The sequence below is a fragment of the Hyla sarda genome, chromosome 2 (assembly GCF_029499605.1).
Source record: "Hyla sarda isolate aHylSar1 chromosome 2, aHylSar1.hap1, whole genome shotgun sequence".
Lineage (NCBI taxonomy): Eukaryota > Metazoa > Chordata > Amphibia > Anura > Hylidae > Hyla > Hyla sarda.
The window spans coordinates 24,398,164-24,426,091 of NC_079190.1; the positions used below are offsets into that span (position 1 = coordinate 24,398,164).

Genomic DNA, 27,928 nt, shown 5'->3' on the forward strand with positions numbered 1-27,928 from the left:
AGTGAGTACAGCTCTGCAGTATAATACAGGATATAACTCAGGATCAGTACAGGATAAGTAATGTAATGTATGTACACAGTGACTCCACCAGCAGAATAGTGAGTACAGCTCTGGGGTATAATACAGGATATAACTCAGGATCAGTACAGGATAAGTAATGTAATGTATGTACACAGTGACCTCACCAGCAGAATAGTGAGTACAGCTCTGGAGTATAATACAGGATATAACTCAGGATCAGTACAGGATAAGTAATGTAATGTATGTACACAGTGAACTCACCAGCAGAATAGTGAGTACAGCTCTGGAGTATAATACAGGATATAACTCAGGATCAGTACAGGATAAGTAATGTAATGTATGTACACAGTGACCTCACCAGCAGAATAGTGAGTACAGCTCTGGAGTATAATACAGGATATAACTCAGGATCAGTACAGGATAAGTAATGCAGAATAGTGAGTGCAGCTCTGGAGGATATATAATACAAGCTATCTGAATTGGAATCTTAAACAAGTTAATGTGACTAGAATTCTCCTCTGCTGACTATACCTTACTAATACTATATACATTATATACTAGACTGTTTACTCCAGCCATTATTGTAATGTAGAGGAACCTTACCTTGTTGCTTTTGTATTTTGTGTTTGTTTACTGTCTTTTTTTGTTTGCCTTTTGTAGGTTCTTTTGTTTTGCATCACAGCTGCTCTCTACATGTTCTTTTTCCGGTAAGTGTCACCCTGTCACTCATCCTGTTTATTAATATCACTCATATTCCGTTATAATGTATTTTAGTTTATATTTAGTGAATGTATCCCCTGGCCAGTACCACTAGAGGCGCTATAGCAGCCATCTCCATCCTATCGCTCTCTCAATGTTGCAGAATTAGTAATCTCAGTATGTGTAGTTGTACTTTCCTAAGAGCTGGAGAGCCACATTTTGAAGACTGGTGCTCCATAAGCAAAATAAATGTGCTTAGAATTGTCCTCTTCAAACTATTTTCTCTTTTCGTATATGGGGATGTACGAAGCTCATTTTTTGCACTGTGATCTGTAATTTTTCTGGTATATCAAGTGTCCAAAAATCTGCATAGTTCGGACATTTCTGCATGTGGCGACACCACAAATGTTTGTCTTATAGGGGGTGGGGGTCATTTAAACTTTTATCTGGGGAGGGGCTTATTTAAAACTAGTTAAAAAAATGTTAAGCATTTAATGCACTATTTTTTAGTCCCCTTAGGAGACTGTTACATGTAATCATTTGATTGCATACACTGAACAATGCTGTTCCACAGCATAGCATTAATCTGTGGTATTGGCGCTGTACACTTGTAGTGACAGTCCGACTGCATGGAACTTACAGTGGGGCAAAAAAGTATTTAGTCAGCCACCAATTGTGCAAGTTCTCCCTCTTAAAAAGTTGAGAGAGGCCTGTAAGTTTCATCATAGGTATACCTCAACTATGAGAGACATAATGAGAAAAAAATCCATAAAATCACATTGTCTCATTTTTAAAGAATTTATTTGCAAATTATGGTGGAAAATAAGTATTTGGTCAATAACAAACAAGCAAGATTTCTGTCTCTCACAGACCTGTAACTTCTTCTTTAAGAGTCTCCTCTGTCCTCCACTCGTTACCTGTATTAATGGCTCCTGTTTGAACTTGTTATCAGTATAGAAGACATCTGTCCACAACCTCAAACAGTCACACTCCAAACTCCACTATGGCCAAGACCAGAGGGCTGTCAAAGGACACCAGAAACAAAACTGTAGACCTGCACCAGGCTGCGAAGACTGAATCTTCAATAGGCAAGCAGCTTGGTGTGAAGAAATCAACTGTGGGAGAAATTATTAGAAAATGTAAAACATACAAAACCACTGATAATCTCCCTCGATCTGGGGCTCCAAGTAAGATCTCACCCAGTGGTGTCAAAATGATCACAAGAACGGTGAGCAAAATTCCCAGAACCACACGGGGGAGGGGGAACCTAGTGAATGACCTGCAGAGAGCTGGGACCAAAGTAACAAAGGCTACCATCAGCAACACACTACGCCGCCAGGGACTCAAATGATGCAGTGCCAGACATGTCCCCCTGCTTAAGCAAGTACATGTCTGGGCCCGTCTGAAGTTTGTTAGAGAGCATTACGATGATCCAGAAGAGGACTGGGAGAATGTCATATGGTCAGATGAAACCAAAGTAGAACTTTTTGGTAAAAACTCAACTCGTTGTGTTTGGAGGAGAAAGAATGCTGAGTTGCATCCAAAGAACATCATACCTACTGTTGGGTGGAAATTTCATGCTTTGGGGCTGTTTTTCTGCTAAGGGGCCAAGAGGACTGATCCGTGTAAAGAAAAGAATGAATGGGGCCACGTATTGTGAGATTTTGAGTGAAAACCTTCTTCCATCAGCAAGGGCATTGAAGATGAAACGGGGCTGGGTCTTTCAGCATGACAATGATCCCAAACACACCGCCCGGGCAATGAAGGAGTGGCTTCGTAAGAAGCATTTCAAGGTCCTGGAGTGACCTAGCCAGTCTCCAGATCTCAACCCCATAAAAACTTTTGGAGGGAGTTGAAATTCAGTGTTGCCCAGCAACAGCCCCAAAACATCACTGCTCTAGAGAAGATCTGCATGGAGGAATGGGCCAAAATACCAGCAACAGTGTGTGAAAACCTTGTGAAGACTTACAGAAAACTTTTGACCTCTGTCATTGCCAACAAAGGGTATATAACAAAGTATTTAGATGAACGTTTGTTATTGGCCAAATACTTATTTTCCACCATAATTTCAAATAAATACTTTAAAATTCAGACAATGTGATTTTATAGATTTTTTTTCTCATTATGTCTGGTATACAGGTGAGGTATACCGTACCTATGATGAAAATTACAGGCCTCTTATCTTTTTAAGTGGGAGAACCTGCACAATTGGTGGCTGACTAAATACTTTTTTGCCCCACTGCAGTAAGGGTCCTCTGGCTGTCATCTCAGCTGATCGGAACTGTGCAGTTGCATTGGGGAAATGTTGATCGGCATCCCGGAAGTATTGACACTTGCATTTTGTAGATTTTACATTCCGTGATAGACTGTAAAGGGGTACTTCAGAGGAAAACATTTTGTTTTTCAAATTAACTGTTGCCAGAAAGTTCTACAGATTTCTAAATTTATAAAAATGTTAATCCTTCCAGTACTTATCAGCTGCTGTATGCTCCAGAGGAAGTTGTGTAGTTCATTCCAGTCTGACCATAGTTGCTCTCTGCTGACACCTCTGTCCATGTCAGGAACTGTCTGTAGCAGGAGAGCTTTACTATGGGGGTTTGCTCCTACTCTGGACAGTTCCTGACATGGGCAGAAGTGGCAGCAGAGAGCACCGTGTTCAGACACTGGAAATAACTACACAACTTCCTCTGGAGCATACAACAACCGATAAGTCTGGGCAAAGTATATTTTTTACATATATGCTCATGAAGGGGTTAATTTAAAAATAAAAACATTTTAGGGGAGATTTATCAAATTGTGCATAGAGGAAGTGGTGCTGTTGCCCATAGCAACCAAGCAGATCACCTCTTTCATTTTTGAAAAGGCCTCTGAAAAATATAAAGAAGCGATCTGATTGGTTGCTATGGGCAACTCAGCAACTTTTCATCTGGACAGGTCTTGATAAATCTCCCCCTATGTTCTTATACATACTTTCCGTGGTGTGCGACGCTGATAGTGTAGCGTGTGCCATGGAGAAAGAGTTGTCTATGGTGAAGATATCTCTATGTCTTTGGAGTGTGGGTGAAAACGTCAGTAACTGGAGGAAACCCCAAAAAGACACAGGGAGAACTTCCAAATTTAAGCAGATGTCACCTTTGGTTGGATTGAAACCTAGGACCCCAAATGGGAGGCAACAATGCCAACCACAGAGGTGCTGTGCCACCCAATGGCAACACAGTGGTCCCTCAACATACGATGAAAATCCGTTCCAAACGGACCATCGTTTGTTGAAACCATCGTATGTTGAGGGATCTGTGCAATGTAAAGTATAGGACAGTGGTCTAGAACCTGCGGACCTCCAGATGTTGCAAAACTACAACACCCAGCATGCCCGGACAGCCGTTGGCTGTCCGGGCATGCTGGGAGTTGTAGTTTTGCAACATCTGGAGGTCTGCAGGTTGAAGACCACTGGCATAGGAAGTTGTACTCACCTGTCCCCGCCGCTCCGGACCGTCACCGCTCGTCACCGCTGCCCTGGATGTCGCCTTCCATCGCTGTCGCCGCGTCCCCGGGGTGTCCCCGACGCTCCGGCAAGGCCTCTGCTTCCCCGCCGTCCTCGCTCTCTGTCGCCGCCATCAGGTCGCTACGCACGCCGATCCTATTGGATGATGGAACAGCGCGTGCAGCGACGTGATGATGACGATGGAGAGCGCCGACGATGGAGGGGATCCCGAAGAGGACGCGCCGGAGCCCCAAGGACAGGTAAGTGATCGTCAGCGGACCACACGGGACACCGTAAACGGCTATCCGGTGGCAGCTGAAGCAGTCTGCGCTGCCGGATAGCCGTTTATGCGATGGCCCCGACATACAAATGCATCGTATGTTGATGCTCTGAGAGGCCATCGCATGTTGAAATGATCGTATGTCGGGGCCATCGTAGGTCGGGGGGGGTCACTGTACTATTAATGGGCCAATGAAGATCGGAAGCTTAGGTCCTGTCCAGAAAGGAGACCATGTGAATCCACCATTAAAACTGAAGATTGAAAGTGAAACTCATTGGGGGAGATTTATCAAACCTGTCCAGAGGAAATTTTGCGGAGTTGCCCATAGCAACCAATCAGATTGTTTCTTTCGTTTTTGAAAAGGTCTCTGAAAAATGAAAGAAGCGATCTGATTGGTTGCTATGGGCAACTCAGCAACTTTTCCTCTGGACAGGTTTTCATAAATCTCCCCCATTGACTGTATAAATAATCGACCTGTTTGTGCCTGGTAAACAGAACATAGCGATAAGCTCCATCGACCTGATCAAGGGACACGGTCACCGCTTACGGTTAAATGTCAGGAAGCATTGATATTATGAGGTGACAGCGACTTCATTGCTTAGGTTTCCTATTGAGATAAGGTTGGTCTTATCTCAATCTCCGCTCATTCCGTCAGAAACCATTGACTGATATGACTGTTGGGGACGTGTGATGTTCCCTCACCTAACTACCCACAGGAGAACCAGAAAATGTCATTTATGGTGTGTTAAAGATCTACTAATGCAGTTACATACTAATTGGTTATATTTTTAGAGGTTCTCGGCCCCGCGGTCATCTACTGTCCCTTAAAGGGGTTATCCAGGAATAGAAAAACAGAGCTACTTTCTTTCAAAACCAGCTCCCCGTCTGTCCCCAGGTTGGGTGTGGTTCTGCAGCTCAGTTCCATTGAAGTGAATAGAGCCAAGTTGTAATACCACACCCAACCTGGAGACAGACTTGGAGCTGTTTTTGAAAGAAATTTGCTGTGTTTTTCTATTCTTGGATAACCCCTTTAAGGGACAGTAGGTGACTTCGGGGCCGAGAACCTCTAAAAATATATGGGCCAAATGGGGTGTAGGTATATGGGTTGCAAATGAAGCTGTGGATTGTTGTAAGATAAAGTCATTTTGAAATAAGATTTTAGAATATCTTGAGTAAAAGTTTAAGATTCCGATAAATTTGTCAATGAGAATGGCAATTTTGGGGAATTTTGTTGACTTAGGCTCATTTAATGATATCCTTGTGAAACTATGTGTACTGGGTAAACATTTGATCCTGTCTAACTGGTTTGCACCAAACACCCCTAACAGAGATCAATGGGTAGCTTTAACGGAGAAGGTTAAAAAATATGAAAAATATAGAATAGGAAGATCTAGAAAAAATTTGTTTCAATATTTGAAAAAAAACTTATTTTTTTCCGACCCAGGGCGAGGGAGGGGAGAGGTGGTTGGGGTTTAAAAATGGTATGTGATTTGTATCTGATTTGACTTATGTTGAGTAATATGGTAAGTCTTAATTTAAAAAAAATGAAGCTGTGGTATCTGGACCCCGATGCGTTGGGGAGGGGCTCTTTCTCATAACAAGACACTGGTATTATAAATGACGCATGGTAGGGTGCGGGCCCTTTTGCATTTGAGGCTGGAAGTTTTACTTAACGTCATACACATTAGGCTGAAGTAGGATAATGGCTGAAAGACCATTAAAGAGTACCTGTAATGATCTTGTTAAATTTTATAATCCCCCCAGTTCACTGCCCCCATCATGATAAACCACCCCCTGCCTTTATTTTTTTATTAATTTTTAGTTTTCTACCTTGATATTTCTCTGTATTTTCTGCTCAGTCAGATTCACAGACTGGGAAGGGGCGTTCCCCAGCAGGCGTGACATCATCTGAAGCCATACAGGGGAGAACTTCCTCCCTCATTCTGCTGCATACAGCCCAGAGCAGTTCAGTGTGAGATGAGCTATGATTGGATAAGGCTGCACCCCCCCCACCTCAACACTCCAGACTGGGAAGGGGCGTGACATCATCTGAAGCCATACAGGGGAGAACTTCCTCCCTCACTCTGCTACATACAGCCCAGAGCAGTTCAGTGTGTGAGATGAACTATGATTGGATAAGGCTGCACCTCCGCCCCCAACATGTCCTGATTTTGGACTTCCGCCAGGCCAGCAGGAGTCCAAAGTCTGTGCAAAAGATGGGGGGAAATGTGCTCTGGACAAGTAGGGAGACACCTAGTGGCAGCTTTTGCAAACATATATAAAAAAAAAAAAAAAAAACATAATAAACTTCATATTTTTTATTTTTTTTAAACAAAGTACATTAGAACGTGTTTTTTTTTTTTTATTTACCATAAGGTGTGCAATAGCAAAAAAAATGTTTTAATGAGAGAGCCCATTTAAATGAACAAACAGTCGTACACATTATAGTCCAGTGGGCTCAAACTATGGCCCTACAGAGTTTTCAAAACTTCAACTCCCAGCATGCCCGGACAGCCGTTGGCTGTCCGGGCATGCTGGGAGTTGAAGTTTTAAAACATCTGGAGGGCTACAGTTTGAGACCACATTTTTAGTCCATATTCGTAGTTACCTGTTGTCCACACCGGCCATATGTGATCAATGACACCAGACGAAGGACAATTGGTCTTCATGGGTATCTTCTGGGTGTATTCTGAGAACATTCTTTATCGAAAGATCTCTTGTCAGACTTTTAGCACAAAATTTCAAACATGGCCGACTTTCAAACATGACCGACAGTTACGGTTAGTCACCAGTCGACTAAAATAATCGTTCATTGTGAAATTTGTGTTGGTTGGAATCACTCGTTTCCAACACCTTGGACCACCTAGAAAAAATCCAAGCAGAGTCAACAGAAGATGGTATCCAAAGAATAGGGGATAAGATGTCTAATCGTAGGGGGCCCACTGCTGGGGACCCCGCGATCTTCGCTGTGACACCCCAGTCATCTGGTGCACAGAGCAAACTCTGCTTCTTGCCGGATTACTGGTGACTACAGCCGCCACGCCCCATCTATTCATGTCCATGGGAGGAGGCGTGGCGGCATGGCGTGACGTCACGAACACGGAAGCACCAAGCCTCCATGATTTGGCCGCTGCCGGCTCGGAGATTGCGGCAGGACACCCCGTGATCAGACATCTTATCTTCTATCCTTTCGATAGGGGATAAGATGTGTTCCGGTGGAGTACCCCTTTAAGCTTTCCCTTAGTTATTGATGTAAGTCATACGACGTTGGCTCCATGTTGAAAGTCAAAATAATCTCAAGAATAATAAACCTTCAAATAAACTAGCCTTAGCAATTACCTCCCACTTTTACACCACTTACTTTCTGGCATGATGAGGCGTCATATACAGGGGTTGGACAAAATAGGTAGGCCCCGCCTATTTTTTCATAGGTTGACTTCTTTCTGACACCCCTGCATGTCTGGTAGGTGGTGTCTGTGTTCTGAGTTGATGTATGTATAGAGGTCTGCTGTTTCCTCGATCACATCTTAGTAGGCGAAGACTGGCAAATCATATGTGGCAAAGGAAGAAAGAGATTATCCACACTCACCACCGGGATAGGTACTGGCTGCTCCTAGCTTGAGTTCATAACCGTGCGAGGCTGCAGAGACGCTGGGTGCGCTCAGAGGCTATAACCGGTCATTTCACGCATTAGCGCTTCATCCGGCCTGAAAACTGGCAAAACATCAGCCGACAGAAATAGCTGTGGCTGAAAGTCAAAGCTTGATGCAAAAGACATAATCATTTAATAAATATAATTTAATGAAATCTAAAGAAAATAAAAAATAAATACCTACAACGCATTTCTGAGTTGCACTGACTCCGTCCTCAGAAACCAACGTTTGACAGTAGAGAAGAGCATTTTGTCAAATTGTAGCCAAAAAGCCAATCTTTGTCCAACCTTACGGTAACTTGTATTCAGTAATTTGAGGGGACATCAATTTGTATTTTTTTTTCTTTTTGCTACAATTCAACAAAATGCTCTTCTCTCCCTTGTGTCAAGCGTCGGTACCTGAGGAAGGAGCTAGTGTGGCTCAGAAACAGGTTTTACGTATTTATTTTGTATTATTTTATATTCTATGAAATTATATTTATCCCTATCGGATCCTGGCAGCACCCAATATACACTGCTCAAAAAAAGGGAACACTTAAACAACACAATGTAACTACAAGTCAATCGCACTTCTGTGAAATCTCACTGTCCACTCAGGAACAACACTGATTGACAATCAATTTCACATGCTGTTGTGCAAATGGAACAGACAACAGGTGGAAATTATAGGCAATTAGCAAGACACCCCCAATAAAGGAGTGGTTCTTCAGGTGGTGACCACAGACCACTTCTCTGTTCCTATGCTTCCTGGCTGATGTTTTGATCATTTAATTTTGGTCACTTTTGAATGCTGGCGGTGCTTTCACTCTAGTGGTAGCATAAGACGGAGTCTACAACCCACACAAGTGGCTCAGGTAGTGCAGCTCATCCAGGATGGCACATCAATGCGAGCTGTGGCAAGAAGGTTTGCTGTGTCTGTCAGTGTAGTGTCCAGAGCATGGAGGCGCTATCAGGAGACAGGCCAGTACATCAGGAGACGTGGAGGAGGCTACAGGAGGGCAACCACCCAGCAGCAGGACCGCTACCTACATCCTTTGTGCAAGGAGGAGCAGGAGGAGCACTGCCAGATCCCTGCAAAATGACCTCCAGCAGGCCACAAATGTGCATGTGTCCACTCAAACAGTCAGAAGCAGACTCCATGAGGGTGGTATGAGGGCCCGGCGTCCATAGGTGGGGGTTGTGTTTTCAGCCTAACACTGTGCAGGATGTTTGGCATTCACCAGAGAACACCAAGATTCGCCAGATTGGCAAGTTCGCCACTGGTGCCCTGTGCTCTTCAAAGATGAAAGTAGGTTCACACTGAGCACATGTGACAGCAGTTCCTGCAAGAGGAAGGCATTGATGCTATGGACTGGCCAGCCCGTTCCCCAAACCTCAATCCAATTGAGCACATCTGGGACATCATGTCTTGCTCCATCCGTCAATGCCACATTGCTGTCCAATGTGTCCGCCACCTCATCAGGAGCATGCCCAGGCATTGTAGGGAGGTCATACGGGCACGTGGAGGCCACACACACTACTGAGCCTCATTTTGACTTGTTTTAAGGACATTACATGAAGTTGGATCAGCCTGTAGTGCGGTTTTACACTTTGATTTTGAGTGTGACTCCATATCCAGACCTCCATGGGTTGATACATTTGATTTCCATTGATAATTTTTGTGTGATTTTGTTGTCAGCGCATTCAACTATGTAAAGACGAAAGTATTTCTTACGGTTAGTTCATTCATTCAGATCTAGGATGTGTTATCTTAGTGTTCCCTTTATTTTTTTGAGCAGTGTATAATAATGGAGTTGTATTTGTGACAAGCTTTGACTTTTGACCACAGCCACTTCTGTCCTCAGATGTTTTGCTGGTCTTTGCATACTGAGATGAGATCGAGGAAACAGTAGACCTTGATACACCCATGGACTAAGCAACTCACCCCTACCAGTTGCACACCATCATTCCCCTTTAGAACTCTGTCAGGTCTGACATATCACAACTCTGATTTTTAGAACAGCACAAGTAATAGTGTCCTAGTTATTACTTTCAACCCTTGTATGCAGAAGACATGTCCTCTAATGACCAAACACTGACCACTGCCAACAATTCAGTCATTCATAACCATGGCCTACACACCGTCATACTGCATACATAGGACATGGTGACCAATGGTATGTAAAGAATAAGGAATGACTGAAGTAAGAATATTTTTAACTTTATTGTCTTTGTTCCTGTAGACCTTATATTTGGCGACCAGGAAACTCCTTGCAGTGTTATTTGTATGGTTTGTATATATAATTTTCCCCCAGTGATTATTTCCTGAAAAAGGTGAAAGTTCTTTTGAGAGAGAAAGTCTCTGTTGAAGTGTTGACGTGACCCTCATGATGGTGGATGTGATCCTACACAACATGCAGGCGGATGATGAGTGCGGTGTGTATACAGTACAGGACAGGAATTACAGGTTCACACCATAAGAAGGTTCCACTGTTCTCGGCCGCCCCTCAGGTGTAGCCTCACCTAAGCATGAAACATGGAGAAGCAGTAAAGTCCCTATCTGGAAGTCATTGGAGATGTCATCAAAGTCTAAAGTTTCAGGCCCTTTCTCCATTAATAAAGCCGTCCCCAGAGGAAGACGCAGTGAATCTCCTCCCTTTTGTGAGATTTCCTCCTGTCAATCACAAAACCCTCTTTGTCCCCGGCCGCCATTGATGTGACTATTTATCATAGTCCTGTGATCCTAGGAAAGACGAAGAATAGGTGAGAGGAAAGCAGCTTGTTGTTCTCAGGCCTGAATACGTAGCCTGTGGCATAGTGAGATGACTGTGTCTCCCAGCTGCCCTGAGAAGCTTTCTATGGCCATTGGTAACAAAGCAGAGTATTACACAAACGCCTCCGAGCTCTCACAGAGCACGGCTGATATTACAGCTCTCATGCTGGGAATGCAGTTTAGCTTCACAGATTCTATTTCAGCTATTGATCTCCAGACAATGGGGCTGGAGATGATGGTGAAAGTGGTGACTTCCTGCCGCTCCACCGTAGTTATTCTTCAATGGAAAGTTTGTTGATTAAATTCACTCTATTTGGTCACTTGGTTCTTAAAGGGGTACTCCACCATCAGGAAAAAAATACATACAAATGCTGCAGAAGCATATATCACTACTTAACTGTCTGCCCCAGTTATAAAAACACCAACATTTATTTGTTTTGGGGTCTTAAAATTGCAGTTCCTGGTTGTACTGGTTGCTTTTCCTCCGATCTTCATACTGAACCCCTCCTACAGCACTCCTGCCTGTTCCCTGCCCAGTGCTCTGGCAGAACATCTCATTACACAGCAGGCTATCACACAGTATCAGTGAGGTTGCAGCACCTGCTATTCATTTCATGTCTGCTCTCCTGCCTGTGACATTGTCTAGCACAAGGCAGCTCCTGAGATAGATAGATATAACATAGATAGATAGATATGAGATAGATAGATATGAGACAGATAGATATGAGACAGATAGATATGAGATATAGAGATAGATATGATATAGATATGATACAGATAGATATGAGACAGATAGATATGAGATAGATAGATATGAGATAGATAGATAGATAGATATGAGATAGATATGATACAGATAGATATGAGACAGATAGATATGAGATAGATAGATATGAGATAGATAGATATGAAATAGATAGATAGATAGATATGAAATAGATATGTGGTGACCACAGGGTGTTGAAATATGTAGCAGGGTTTGGTGGTATTAACCCTGGGGGCAAGCTGTTGTTAACCCCTTAGTATTTGTGACGCCAGGATGCGTTTTTTTCGGTATAATAACCACCGACAACCAGCCCAGAAACTGTATGAATAAAGGAATGTCGACAGCAAGGGTTTTACAATAACTGGAACTTTTACTTGGAATATTCAGGCAACAGTCTTTACAGTAATGCAGTTTCCACAGAGGCAACCGGGACACAGGATAACTCGGAGGCTTGCTTGGACTTGTAGTTCTGAGGATATTTAGGCAGGCCACTGTGCTTCTAATATATTCCTTAGCTGAGTAGTAGTCACTGGATTTGTAGAAAGAATTGTAACTCACATTTTAGAAGTGGCTGCGTTTCTTTAGGCTTTGGCCTAGATGAGAGGAATTTGCAGAATACAGGACGTTATGCTTCTTTTGGTCCAGGAGATAAGCGAGCGAAACTAAAGACTACAGCCCCTTATATACTAGAGGGCTGGACTAAAGCCCATTGGTTGCTCATGCCTGGGGTTCCTGTGCTCATGGATCTCTGTGTGTATCACATGACAGTAGTTCACATGACCAACATTCTATACACTTTTGTACATCTTTATACATATGAACAATAAATACACATAACAAATATACATTGCATTTATATCAGGCAACAAGGGGGGAGCCCTGCAGGAGAGCCCAATGGACCTAAAGGACTCTTCCTGAGGGGACTTAAGGATGGTACAGGACTAGCTCCTGTACCGGGACACCACAGATAGATAGATAGATAGATAGATATGAGATAGATAAGTAGATAAATAGTTAGATAGATAGATAGATAGATATGAGATTGATAGATAGATATGAGATAAATAGATAGATATATAGATAGATAGATATAGTTACATAGTTAGTATGGTTGAAAAAAGACATACGTCCATCAAGTCCAACCAGGGGATTGAAGGGAAGGATGTAAGGGGATAAGGGAAAGGGATGTAGTTTTATAATTCTGCATAAGCATTAATGTTATTTTGTTCCAGGAATGTATCTAACCCTGCTTTAAAGCTGTTAATTGTTCCTGCTGTGACCAGTTCCTGAGGTAGACTGTTCCATAAATTCACAGTCCTCACGGTAAAGAAGGTGTGCCGCCCCTTTAGACTAAACTTTTTCTTCTCCAGACGGAGGGAGTGCCCCCTCGTCCTTTGGGGGGGTTTAACCTGGAACAGTTTTTCTCCATATTTTTTGTATGGGCCATTTATATACTTATATACGTTTATCATATCCCCCCTTAAACGTCTCTTCTCAAGACTAAACAATTGTAACTCCTTTAATCGCTCCTCATAGCTAAGATGTTCCATGCCCCATATTAGTTTAGTCGCGCGTCTCTGCACCCTTTCCAACTCCGCAGTGTCCCTTTTATGAACAGGCGACCAAAACTGAACAGCATATTCCAGGTGAGGCCGTACCAATGCTTTATAAAGGGGGAGTATTATGTCCCTGTCCCTTGAGTCCATGCCTCTTTTTATACATGACAATATCCTGCCGGCTTTGGAAGCAGCAGCCTGACATTGAGATAGATAGATAGATATGAGATAGATATGAGATAGATAGATAGATATGAGATAGACAGATAGATATGAGATAGATGGATAGATATGAGATAGATAGATACATCCAAATAGGCAGCAGCACACACGAGGTAGGTGAAAAAACGTAGTAAAATTTATTGCACCATCATACCAGTGTACAGAGAACAACGTTTCTGCGGCCTCTCGCCGCCATTTTGAAAATACCTTGTGTGTGCTGCTGCCTATTTGGATATATCTATGCTGGGATCCCCTTGCCAAGGCTCCGACACAGCTTGCACCATTTACGTATTGCCTCAGTTTTGGTTGTGCTGCTCTTCTGTGAAGTTTAGATAGATAGATAAATTGATAGATATGAGATGACGTTTCACCAGCCTCACGCTGGCTTTCGCAAGTGAATATAAGTGATATTTGCAGGGTATATATATATATATATATATATATATATATATATATATATATACATACACTCCACCCCACTGTAATCAGGAGACCTCACACACATTAGCATATCATAATAAATCTTATTCATATATAGTGTATTTTTAATGTACTTTTTGTTTCCTTACACATTTGGCTGTGGTTCGATGCCGGGCGCAGTGATTTGGTGTGAATCTTGGGTGCCGTGTTGTATAACCTTCTGTTCCTGGTTTTTCAGTCACTTCATTGTTTCCAGACTATATTTTTTTCCGATTTTTTTTTACCAGACCCCTGACAGCGGCTGCTCCTAATCTGGGGGATTTCGTTTGTTTCCATCTGCTCTGGGCAGCGTGCTGAATGGTGTCTGGTGACATTGTACAGGTCGCCTCAGTTTACTGTAGGTTGTAAAGTGTGATGGCTTCGCAGTTACATTGTGTATTCCGAGCTCATTACAGAACGCGGCGTGTTAATGGTAATTTCGTAGTAGCGCCGCAGTCATCCATAGAGGGACGTTTCTCTGTAAGGGGATTGTCATCACACACATCGCTCCCTATCCTGCCAGATAAATCTTCGAAATGGTTTTGGAGTATAGGACGTAAATGAATCCGAGGAAGTCTGCGCAATCTGCTTGTGCGCCAATACTTCTTGTTTACAGCGCATGCGCGTCCTGCACAGTAGGAGCTGCTGGGGGATGTATAGGGGGAGATTTATCAAAACTTTGTGCAGAGGAAAAGTTGCTGAGTTGCCCATAGCAACCAATCAGATCGCTTCTTTTATTTTCCGCAGGCCTTTTCAAAAATGAAAGAAGCGATCTGGTTGGTTGCTATGGGCAACTAAGTAACTTTTCCTCTGCACAAAGTTTTGATAAATCTCCCCCATAATGTGGAATGTCAGTCACTTGGCTGTGACGTGGTGCTGAGAGGCATTGCAGATTGGCGCTAGTCCCATCTCCCCCGCCGTTGGCTGTCTGAGCATGCCGGGAGTTGTAGTTTTGCAGCATCTGAAGCGTTTATTCAATCATTGACCTGTGTAATGCGTAGTCGATGAAGATCAAATTGAAGGACCACATGTACAAGCCGGAATTCAACGTGTGAACACAGACTGAATGTTTATATAACACCTACCTTGTGATTATTGGTCAAATTAATCTTAAAAAACGGATGTTTAAAAATGCATCAAAACTGCGCATGATGTGAACTGGGCCCAACTCCCTTATGAGTCTTATCTAGGGTTGCCACCTTTCTTGCAAAAAAATACTGCCCATGTTAATTTGCATAATTCATTATATATGCGTAACATCACAGAATACACATATGCAGGGGAAATTATGTCTTATTCTGACCCCTATAACTTTTTTATGTCACCTTATACGGGGCCTGTATGAGGGCTCCTTTCTTGCGACCCGATCTGTAGTTTTTAACAGTACCATTTTTGTTTTGTTGTGACTTTTTCAGCACTTTTTTTTTAAATTAAATTTGGGAGTTGCAGATAGTTACTAACGATTTTTTTTTTTTTTATCAACTGGTGCCAGAAAGTTAAACAGATTTGTAAATGACTTCTATTAAAAAAAATCTTAATCCTTCCAGTACTTATTAGCTGCTGAATAAAACAGAGGAAATGGTTTTCTTTTTGGAACACAGCGCTCTCTGCTGACATCATGACCACAGTGCTCTCTGCCGACATCTCTGTCCATTTTAGGAACTGTCCAGAGCAGCATATGTTTGCTATGGGGATTTTCTCCTACTCTGGACAGTTCTTAAAAAATGGACAGAGATGTCAGCAGAGAGCACTGTGCTCAAGATGTCAGCAGAGAGCTCTGTGTTCCAAAAAGAAAAGAATTTCCTCTGTAGTATTCAGCAGCTTAAAAAGTACTGGAAGGATTAAGATTTTTTTTATAGAAGTAATTTACAAATCTGTTTAACCCCTTAAGGACTCAGGATTTTTCAGTTTTTGCTCTTTCGTTTTTTCCTCCTTACCTTTTAAAAATTATAACCCTTTCAATTTTCCACCTAAAAATCCATATTAGGGCTTATTTTTTTCGTCGCCAATTCTACTTTGCAGTGACATTAGTCATTTTACCCAAAAATGCACGGCGAAATGGAACAAAAATCATTGTGCGACAAAATCGAAGAAAAAATGCCATTTTGTAACTTTTGGGGGCTTCCGTTTCTACGCAGTGCATATTTCGGTAAAAATGACAACTTATCATTATTCTGTAGGTCCATACGGTTAAAATGATCCCCTACTTATATAGGTTTGATTTTGTCGCACTTCTGGAAAAAATCATAACTACATGCAGGAAAATGTATACGTTTAAAAATGTCATCTTCTGACCCCTATAACTTTTTTATTTTTCCACGTACAGGGCGGTATGAGGACTCATTTTTTGCGCCGTGATCTGAAGTTTTTATTGGTATGATTTTTGTTTTGATCTGACTTTTTGATCACTTTTTATTCATTTTTTAATGGTATAAAAAGTGACCAAAAATGCGCTTTTTTTGACTTTGGAATTTTTTTGCGCGTACGCCTTTGACCGTGCGGTTTAATTAATGATATATTTTTATAGTTCGGACATTTACGCACGCGGCGACACCACATACGTTTATTTATTTTTTTACACTGTTATTTTTTTTATGGGAAAAGGGGGGTGATTCAAACTTTTATTAGGGTAGGGGTTAAATGACCTTTATTAACCTTTTTTTTTAAATATTTTTTTTGCAGTGTTATAGGTCCCATAGGGACCTATAACACTGCACACACTGATCTCTCCCATAGGGACCTATAACACTGCACACACTGATCTCTCATGCTGATCACTGGCGTGTATTAACACGCCTGTGATCAGCATTATCGCCGCTTCTAAAGGGTTAATACCGCACATCACCGCGATCGGCAATGTGTGGTATTAGCCGCGGGTCCCGGCCGTCGATGAGCGCCGGGACCGACGCGATATGATGCGGGATTGCGGCGCGATCCCGCTTCATATCGCGGGAGCCGGCGCAGGACGTAAATATACGTCCTGCGTCGTTAAGGGGTTAAAGGGGTACTCCAGTGAAAAACTTTTTTTTTTTTTTTAAATCAACTGGTGCCAGAAAGTTAAACAGATTTGTAAATTACTTCTATTAAAAAATCTTAATCCTTCCTGTACTTATTAACTACTGAATACTACAGCAGAAATTCTTTTCTTTTTGAAACACAGAGCTCTCTGCTGACATCACAAGCACAGTGCTCTCTGCTGACCTCTCTGTCCATTTTAGGAACTGTCCAGAGCAGCATATGTTTGCTATGGGGATTTCCTTTTACTCTGGCAGTTCCTAAAATGGACAGAGATGTCATTTACAAATCTGTTTAACTTTCTGGCACCAGTTGATTTAAAACAAAAAAAAGTTTTTCACCGGAGTACCCCTTTTAGAAGCTCCACTCCGATTTTTCTTGGATTTAGGACTTGGGGGGGGGGGGGGGGGGGGGGGGGGGCGGGCATCTTTTCCTCCCTAATGTACAGAAACCTGTAGGTTTGTCTGGGTTCATGAGAAGAAGGGGTTAAAGTGTTGCCAGACCCCTTGACTGCCAAGGTGTCTGGCAACAGTAATGTTAAAATACAAAAATACAAAATTTGGTAGGTTTGGCTGATGTTCCATGGACACCTTTAGGGTAGGCCATTACCATTTGATCAATGGGGCCCATTAATATTTGATCAATGGGGGTATCTTGTATTGGTTACCAAAAAATAGCGCCGTACATACAGTTGTGGCCAACCCCAGTACTGCAACTCAGGGCAAGTCTCCTATTGTGGCTCATTCTTCCAGATCTTATCATCTAGAACCATAGTCTTCAATCTGTGGTCTTCTAGATGTTGCAAAACTACAACTCCCAGCATGCCCGGACAGCCTATGGCTGTCCGGACATGCTGGGAGTTGTAGTTTTGCAACATCTGGAGGGCCACAGTTCGGTGTGCTCACAAAGTCATCCCCCACATTTCTAAAAATAATATTTAAAAAAATATTTTATTTAACATTGCGCCAAACTTTAGTTGAACTTGTAAAAAAAAAAATTTTCTCGATTTTTTTTTTCTCGATTTTTTTATTTTTTTTCTGTTCTTAAATCACTGTGGACGGATAGGAAGGATGTTTCTGTCAAATCTCTGCCGGGCCAAGATACATTACATTGTATGACAGGAAATGCAGGGAACAATTCATAACTCGGAGGTTTTTGTGCGGAGATTGGAAGCGTGTCTGGAACCTGATCCGGAATGTCATCGCCCGCGCTCCTGACAGTGACTGATAAAGGTGGCGGTGGGGGGTGGGGGGGGAACCATGTGTTCTGTGCAGTAAATCAAAAGTCATTATCCTAATGTTACGTATGAAATTACATTTCACATACTTTACATTTTTTCTCACAAAAATCTGAAATCTGCTGGCCTGACATGCCCCCGGCTCACAGCACATCACACCGCAAGCTGTTCTGTGTCACATGGGGTAAGATGGTAAAAAAAGCAACAAAAAATGTATAGATAGATAGATATGAGATAGATAGATAGAGATAGATAGATAGATAGATAGATAGATAGATAGATAGAATGAGATAGATAATAGATAGATAGATAGATAGATAGATAGATAGATATGAGATAGATAGATATGAGATAGATAGATAGATAGATAGATATCAGATAAATACATAGATATGAGATAGATAGATATGAGATAGATAGATAGATATGAGATAGATAGATAGATAGATAGATATCAGATAAATACATAGATATGAGATAGATAGATATGAGATAGATAGATAGATATGAGATAGATAGATAGATAGATAGATATGAGAAAGATAGATATGAGATAGAGAGATAGATAGATATGAGATAGATAGATATGAGATAGATAGATACCGTAAATAGATATGAGAGAGATAGATATGAGATAGATAGATTGATAGGATATGAGATAGATAGATTCTTTGTCTAGATATGAGATAGATAGATATGAGATAGAGAGATAGATAGATATGAGATAGATAGATAGATAGATAGATATGAGATAGATAGATATGAGATAGATAGATACCGTAAATAGATATGAGAGAGATAGATAGATATGAGATAGATAGATATGAGATAGATAGATACTGTAGATAGATATGAGATAGATAGATAGATATGAGATAGATAGATATGAGATAGATATGAGATAGATAGATTGATAGGATATGAGATAGATAGATATGAGATAGATAGATAGATATGAGATAGATAGATATGAGATAGATAGATACCGTAGATAGATATGAGATAGATAGATTGATAGGATATGAGATAGATAGATATGAGATAGATAGATATGAGATAGATAGATAGATATGAGATAGATAGATAGATAGATAGATAGATATGAGATAGATAGATTGATAGGATATGAGATAGATAGATATGAGATAGATAGATATGAGATAGATAGATATGAGATAGATAGATTGATAGGATATGAGATAGATAGATATGAGATAGATAGATAGATATGAGATAGATAGATATGAGATAGATAGATATGAGATAGATAGATACCGTAAATAGATATGAGAGAGATAGATAGATATGAGATAGATAGATACCGTAGATAGATATGAGATAGATAGATTGATAGGATATGAGATAGATAGATATGAGATAGATAGATATGAGATAGATAGATATGAGATAGATAGATAGATAGATATGAGATAGATAGATTGATAGGATATGAGATAGATAGATATGAGATAGATAGATATGAGATAGATAGGATATGAAATCAAAGTGAGTGTCAGAGTGTGAAGCAGAGTGAGCAGCAGAACAGAGGGATTTGTGAGCCAAATACAGAAGATAGACACATAAAACTACATGTAAAGAATCTGCATGACGTATACAAGCAATATTATTTCTGTGATATGACAGGTACACTTTATATTACACAGGTTTTTTAATATGTCGCCCATTGCCGGGAATCTGAAGTCGTCTGCAAATCTGCCTGATGTGTGATCCAGCTCCCCGCCGTACTTTACACTGCAGCATTGCTTGTTCCCAAACCCTCCTTCTCTCCTCTGCAGTCCCATAACACGCTTTATATTTCAGCTCTTGTTTCCCTTGATTATATAGAACACATTTGCGCAGCAGCTGACAGATCTTATTGATACCTGTTCTTCATTACCAATTACATGAACAACGTTCATCGGTGTAAGACATTGGCGCGTATGTCATTCGGTAAAATGAAGGCATCTGCATGCGAACGGGAACGCGGAGGCCTCATTATCGTCTGCGCCTAATTTTTAGAAAGTGTTATATTCAGGATCCATTATAGGATTTCCCGATGACAGATGTTGATATGGAAATCATAACAAGCGATTAACATTATATAAGTGGTGGTAACGTAATGTTCCTATAACCATCATAATTGGTGGTCAGAGAAACACAAACCAGTACAGGAATATGTGTGTTACATGATCCGAGGGGATAAGGGAGAATAACATTCATATATCCGGTGTCAACTACTGTTTATAGGGAGAAGACCATGTTAAGATTAGGGAATTTAAACAGCTTAGAGCCTAGGTCTCCAAACTGTGGACCTCCAGATGTTCCATAGGTCAGTGGTTTCCATACTGTGGACCTCCAGATGTTCCATAGGTCAGTGGTTTCCATACTGTGGACCTCCAGATGTTCCATAGGTCAGTGGTCTCCAAACTGTGGACCTCCAGATGTTCCATAGGTCAGTGGTTTCCATACTGTGGACCTCCAGATGTTCCATAGGTCATTGGTCTCCAAACTGTGGATCCCCAGATGTTCCATAGGTCAGTGGTCTCCAAACTGTGGACCTCCAGATGTTCCATAGGTCAGTGGTCTCCAAACTGTGGACCCCCAGATGTTCCATAGGTCAGTGGTCTCCAAACTGTGGACCCCCAGATGTTCCATAGGTCAGTGGTTTCCATACTGTGGACCTCCAGATGTTCCATAGGTCAGTGGTCTCCAAACTGTGGACCTCCAGATGTTCCATAGGTCAGTGGTTTCCATACTGTGGACCTCCAGATGTTCCATAGGTCAGTGGTTTCCATACTGTGGACCTCCAGATGTTCCATAGGTCAGTGGTCTCCAAACTGTGGACCTCCAGATGTTCCATAGGTCAGTGGTTTCCATACTGTGGACCTCCAGATGTTCCATAGGTCATTGGTCTCCAAACTGTGGATCCCCAGATGTTCCATAGGTCAGTGGTCTCCAAACTGTGGACCTCCAGATGTTCCATAGGTCAGTGGTCTCCAAACTGTGGACCCCCAGATGTTCCATAGGTCAGTGGTCTCCAAACTGTGGACCCCCAGATGTTCCATAGGTCAGTGGTTTCCATACTGTGGACCTCCAGATGTTCCATAGGTCATTGGTCTCCAAACTGTGGACCTCCAGATGTTCCATAGGTCAGTGGTCTCCAAACTGTGGACCTCCAGATGTTCCATAGGTCAGTGGTTTCCATACTGTGGACCTCCAGATGTTCCATAGGTCAGTGGTTTCCATACTGTGGACCTCCAGATGTTCCATAGGTCAGTGGTCTCCAAACTGTGGACCTCCAGATGTTCCATAGGTCAGTGGTTTCCATACTGTGGACCTCCAGATGTTCCATAGGTCATTGGTCTCCAAACTGTGGATCCCCAGATGTTCCATAGGTCAGTGGTCTCCAAACTGTGGACCTCCAGATGTTCCATAGGTCAGTGGTCTCCAAACTGTGGATCTCCAGATGTTCCATAGGTCAGTGGTCTCGAAACTGTGGACCTGCAGATGTTCCATAGGTCATTGGTCTCCAAACTGTGGACCTCCAGTTGTTCCATAGGTCAGTGGTCTCCAAACTGTGTACCTCCAGATGGTCCATAGGTCAGTGGTCTCCAAACTGTAGACCTCCAGATGTTCCATAGGTCAGTGGTCTTCAAACTCTGTACCTCCAGATGTTCCATAGGTCAGTGGTCTCCAAACTGTGGACCTCCAGACATTCCATAGGTCAGTGGTCTCCATAGGTCAGTGATTATTAACATTTGACCGCTAAGCGGTCACTAAGACCCTAAATTTCCCACCCAATTTAAAACTTAACGTTTAATGAGCCGAGATTAAAATAACCTCACACATATTGATCCATGGTGCATTGATTGGCATGACACTGCATGCTATAGAAGTGAATTGAAAAATTAGACTGTGGCTGCAGTCCACAGTCTATAGTGTGAGACAATTAAAAATCTAACACATTGCCCGCCCGCCCGACGTTTCGCCACAGGCTGTGGCTTTATCAAGGGCTAAGAGGCAAATGGCGTGCAAACAAGCCTTGCAGGGGTTTAAATAACCTCCTGTCTCTAACGTCATTAGAACATGTCACTTCCTGTATTAACATGACATCTCATTGGTTACAATCATATGCAGACTCATGATTGACCGCTTCCTGGCCAATGAATTTTTAGACCAGGATGCATCTTGCTATATTCGTTTGATTGACAGCATCCTTGACCAACCAGCTGAGAACAATCAAGCTTCTGAACTCCTCATTGGTGCCGGAAGCTGTATACGTATGTGCGCCATCGGTCCTGCGCTAACTAATAGCTTCCCGAACCTCCGATATGGGCGCATGCGCAGTACGGATGCGCAGAAAAACGTGCGCGAATACTTAGTCATATACAGGCACTGCTGGAAGCTGCGCGACAGACATATGCGCCGGCACTTAGCCGATTTTTGGCATATGATTCACTCATGGCTATTGTGATAGGGCTGTAATACACAATATAACCACTATTGTGAACAACGACTGCGTAGCAAGTGATAGGTTAATTCGAGAACACTAGTAAGTTACTATCTGGCAATATAAGACGGCCAACCTAGCAACGTAAGTATAAGATCAGAACAAGGAAATATTAATCGATAGAGGGAGGAGCAATTACTCATCTGTTCTGCATAGATGTAGTCATAATTAATTCATATCATCAACGGAAGTTAATCATAAATATAATTAATAAAGGCTTATAACGGCTCTTCTATATAGTAACAATTGTAATAAGTGATTCCTGTCCTACAAGAAGGCTGCAAAGGTGAAGCCTTCATTCAGTCCATTTGGACTTTGGGATTTTAATCTCCAAATCCAACGGGCTTCTTCTTGAAGCAGTCTGGTGTTAAGATTGCCACGTCTCGGACCTAGTTTACACTGGGTAATGCCACAGAAACGTAATTCAAAGGGAGCATCATTGTGTACAGTCCTCATATGCCTAGCAATTGGCGTATCTTGGTAGGTGTTAATAGTACTCATATGTTTTGAGATACGCCTACGCAATTGTTGAACTGTCTTTCCTACATAGATTTTAGGACAATTGCAAGTGGCTAGGTACACTACCCCCGTCGTTTGACAGGTGATGAAGTCCCTAATTTGATATTTCCGATTATCAATCGGATTAGAGAATTCTTTTGTACGTGGCATAAATTTGCAAAAATTGCACCGTCCACATGGATGTGATCCTTGAATTGAAGATTTCAACCAACTGGATGCAGACTCCTCTGCATAAAAACTCCTAACTATTTGATTTTGAATATTGGGTCCTCTACGATAGGTTATAGAGGGGTGAGTAGAGATCACCTCCCTAAGGTCATTATCCACCTGTAATATAGGCCAATATTTCCTAAGTATATTCATGATTTTTTGATTGTGTTGATCAAAAGTTCCGATACACCTAATGATCTTTTGGCCACTATTGTCTTTAGCCAATTTGTGATCACGTAATAATTCAGATCTTGGAGTAGCCCTGGCTCTGGCGAAGGCCTTGTGAAGAACTTTCTTAGGGTAACCTCTATTGGTGAAGCGTCTATACAGGAGATCACATTCTTCTTGAAATTTAAGAGGGTCAGAGCAATTCCTTTTGGCTCGTAGATATTGACTGATAGGGATGCCTTTCTTCAATGGTACGGGATGATAACTCTTCCAATTGAGAAAACTATTGGTTGACGTAGGTTTACGATATATAGAAGTGTGAATGTGACCAAGTGAATCAATAGTGATAGTGAGGTCAAGAAAATGAAGAAATTTATCATGAATTTCAGAAGTAAAGTGCATATTAATATGATTAGTGTTAAGTGCTTGAACGAAGGATTGAAATAGTTGTGTGGTGCTGTCCCAAAAAATCAATATATCATCTATATAACGACCCCAAAATAAAATGTGAGAGTTAAATTCTTGAAAAGTGTCAGAGAAAACGTGAGTGTCTTCCCACCACCCTAAGAATAAATTAGAATAATTCGGTGCACAAGGAGTGCCCATAGCAGTGCCCTTCAACTGAAAATAAAAGTGCCTATCAAAAAGGAAAAAATTGTGAGTAAGTAGAAAACGTAATAAGGTCAAAACAAATTTATTGTGTGCTGTGTACTGAAGACCTTTAGTAGTTAGGAAATGTTGTACAGCATGAAGTCCCTGTTCATGTTGGATGTTTGTATAGAGAGATTCCACATCCAAACTAGCTATAAGGGTACCTGGAGGGAATGTGATCTCCTGTAATTTCTTCACAGTGTCCTTAGTATCCTTAATAAAGGACGGAAGAGAGGAAACAAAAGGGGCCAAGAACTGATCTACATAGTGACTGATATTTTGTGTAATATTGTCACACCCTGAAACAATAGGTCTGCCAGGGATAGGGGAACTCCGTTTGTGCACCTTAGGAAGGGCGTAGAAAGTGGCTATTGTTGGCGATGGATTAAAGAGATATTTAAATTCTTCTTCTGTTATCAATTGGTCTATTCTTGCCTCTTGTAAAATTGTACGTAAATTCTGGTTAAACTCCTGAAGTGGGTTATGGTCAAGTTTACGATAAGTATCTTTATCATTCAACAGTCTCATCACCATAGCCTTATAGTAACTTTTATCCATCAGGACGATGTTCCCTCCTTTATCAGAAGGTTTGCAAACAATCTCATTATTATGTTGTATTTCATCAAGTGCTCGGATTTCTTCCGTAGATAAGTTAGATGGAATATGGGGAGTCCTTGACCTTAGGGAACTGATCTCGTGTGTAACCATCTTAACAAAAGTATCGATATTAGAGTATTGTGACAAGGATGGTGTAAAGCTTGACTTAGGTTTAAGATTAGAGAAGGGAGCTTCAACTGAGACAATTCCTGTCTCACTTTCTTCTTCTAGCTGTTCTAGCATAGTAACAACTTGCTGATCTTGTTGTCTGTTCACAGCAGGATTGGTAGCAAGGTTTTTGTGAAATTTGTGTAGGGCAAGCTTCCTGCCAAATAGATTTATATCTTTAGTCCAAGTAAAAATATTACAAGGTGGTGTAGGGGTGAATGATAACCCCTTTTGTAATACGGACAGATGGTGTTCATTCAGAACTAGGGATGACAGGTTACAAATTTGCAATTGGTCACTGGTAGCATCAGTTATTGTCTGGGAATTGGATTGTATCCCCATTTGTCGCGATCCCTCAGTTGGACCCCTGGTTCTAAAAAAAGGTGAGGGGGATTCTGTGGTAATCCTCCCATATGAGTAATCGTTGGAATGCCAGGTGCCCGTGGGGCAGCTGTTGTTGCTGTAGGACCAGGTATCACTGGGGTCATATGTACCTCTGCAGGATTGGGTAAGGCAGAGGATAAAAATCCATGTGAGTGCATGGAGGGATGGCCACCTCCTTGAGTAGTATGAGGTGGGCATGGTTGTGAATGGCCTTGTGGTCTAGGGGTGTTCTCAGATTTAAAAGTACCAGTATTTTTTCTGTAGGGTTGACGTCTCTTATTGCTCCTAGATCGCGATCTAGGGTGAAACCTCTTAGGGCCACTCTGGACGTTCGTACTATCCTCAGTACCTGAGTATTCAGAATCCGAAATATCTGTATACCTATTGCCCTGAAAATCTTGTTGTTGTGATTTTAAATAAATCTGTCCTGTTTCAAAATCCCTCTTGTCTCGTACGTATTTCCTGTGTTTCCTTTCTTTAATCTCACTTAAAAAACTATCAAGATGTTTCTTAAGTTTTTGCTCCAAAAGAGGATACTCAGGTTGTGTTTGGAATATTTTAATTTCACTAATTTGTGTTTCCAACTGTATACCAATTTTTGTAAATGCACCCTTCTCAAAATCTAGTAGATATTGTAACATACGTAAGGAGTTTTCAGTTAAAAGTTGTTGCCAACCTTGTATAAATTCAGTTTCGTTTTGATGTGAGTTAGGAGTGATATTGATTCTTAAACCACGATAAACAATTTTTTGCTGGAGGTATGTTTCGAGACTGGCAATCTCCCACCAGGAACGATAATACTGTTTATAAGTTTTTTGTAAATCCCTAAAAGCTGAATTTATATCAACTTGATTAAAGGGAAGATTTTGAAGTGAAAAGACATGAGCAGCATCAGCTTTGGAGTGCTCTAAATTAGGTTTGTTGGACAGGAATCCAGCCATCAGTGCATAATAAGCTTGACAGTCCACAAAAAGGAGTGATTAACTCCAATTAATTAATGCAATAGGAGGGACCTATGAGTGGAGGGTAAATCCAATATTATTAACATTTGACCGCTAAGCGGTCACTAAGACCCTAAATTTCCCACCCAATTTAAAACTTAACGTTTAATGAGCCGAGATTAAAATAACCTCACACATATTGATCCATGGTGCATTGATTGGCATGACACTGCATGCTATAGAAGTGAATTGAAAAATTAGACTGTGGCTGCAGTCCACAGTCTATAGTGTGAGACAATTAAAAATCTAACACATTGCCCGCCCGCCCGACGTTTCGCCACAGGCTGTGGCTTTATCAAGGGCTAAGAGGCAAATGGCGTGCAAACAAGCCTTGCAGGGGTTTAAATAACCTCCTGTCTCTAACGTCATTAGAACATGTCACTTCCTGTATTAACATGACATCTCATTGGTTACAATCATATGCAGACTCATGATTGACCGCTTCCTGGCCAATGAATTTTTAGACCAGGATGCATCTTGCTATATTCGTTTGATTGACAGCATCCTTGACCAACCAGCTGAGAACAATCAAGCTTCTGAACTCCTCATTGGTGCCGGAAGCTGTATACGTATGTGCGCCATCGGTCCTGCGCTAACTAATAGCTTCCCGAACCTCCGATATGGGCGCATGCGCAGTACGGATGCGCAGAAAAACGTGCGCGAATACTTAGTCATATACAGGCACTGCTGGAAGCTGCGCGACAGACATATGCGCCGGCACTTAGCCGATTTTTGGCATATGATTCACTCATGGCTATTGTGATAGGGCTGTAATACACAATATAACCACTATTGTGAACAACGACTGCGTAGCAAGTGATAGGTTAATTCGAGAACACTAGTAAGTTACTATCTGGCAATATAAGACGGCCAACCTAGCAACGTAAGTATAAGATCAGAACAAGGAAATATTAATCGATAGAGGGAGGAGCAATTACTCATCTGTTCTGCATAGATGTAGTCATAATTAATTCATATCATCAACGGAAGTTAATCATAAATATAATTAATAAAGGCTTATAACGGCTCTTCTATATAGTAACAATTGTAATAAGTGATTCCTGTCCTACAAGAAGGCTGCAAAGGTGAAGCCTTCATTCAGTCCATTTGGACTTTGGGATTTTAATCTCCAAATCCAACGGGCTTCTTCTTGAAGCAGTCTGGTGTTAAGATTGCCACGTCTCGGACCTAGTTTACACTGGGTAATGCCACAGAAACGTAATTCAAAGGGAGCATCATTGTGTACAGTCCTCATATGCCTAGCAATTGGCGTATCTTGGTAGGTGTTAATAGTACTCATATGTTTTGAGATACGCCTACGCAATTGTTGAACTGTCTTTCCTACATAGATTTTAGGACAATTGCAAGTGGCTAGGTACACTACCCCCGTCGTTTGACAGGTGATGAAGTCCCTAATTTGATATTTCCGATTATCAATCGGATTAGAGAATTCTTTTGTACGTGGCATAAATTTGCAAAAATTGCACCGTCCACATGGATGTGATCCTTGAATTGAAGATTTCAACCAACTGGATGCAGACTCCTCTGCATAAAAACTCCTAACTATTTGATTTTGAATA

The 27,928-nt window shown here is 41.6% G+C and overlaps 1 protein-coding gene across 1 annotated transcript in view; it reads left to right on the top strand.

The window, feature by feature from the left end:
* Positions 1 to 27,928, top strand: part of TMEM135 (transmembrane protein 135) — a 455,209-nt gene that overhangs the window by 315,985 nt on the left and 111,296 nt on the right. The window contains exon 6 of the mRNA XM_056561396.1: positions 682 to 728. Coding sequence (XP_056417371.1) covers positions 682 to 728 — 47 coding nt within the window. The remainder of the gene's footprint in view (positions 1 to 681; positions 729 to 27,928) is intronic.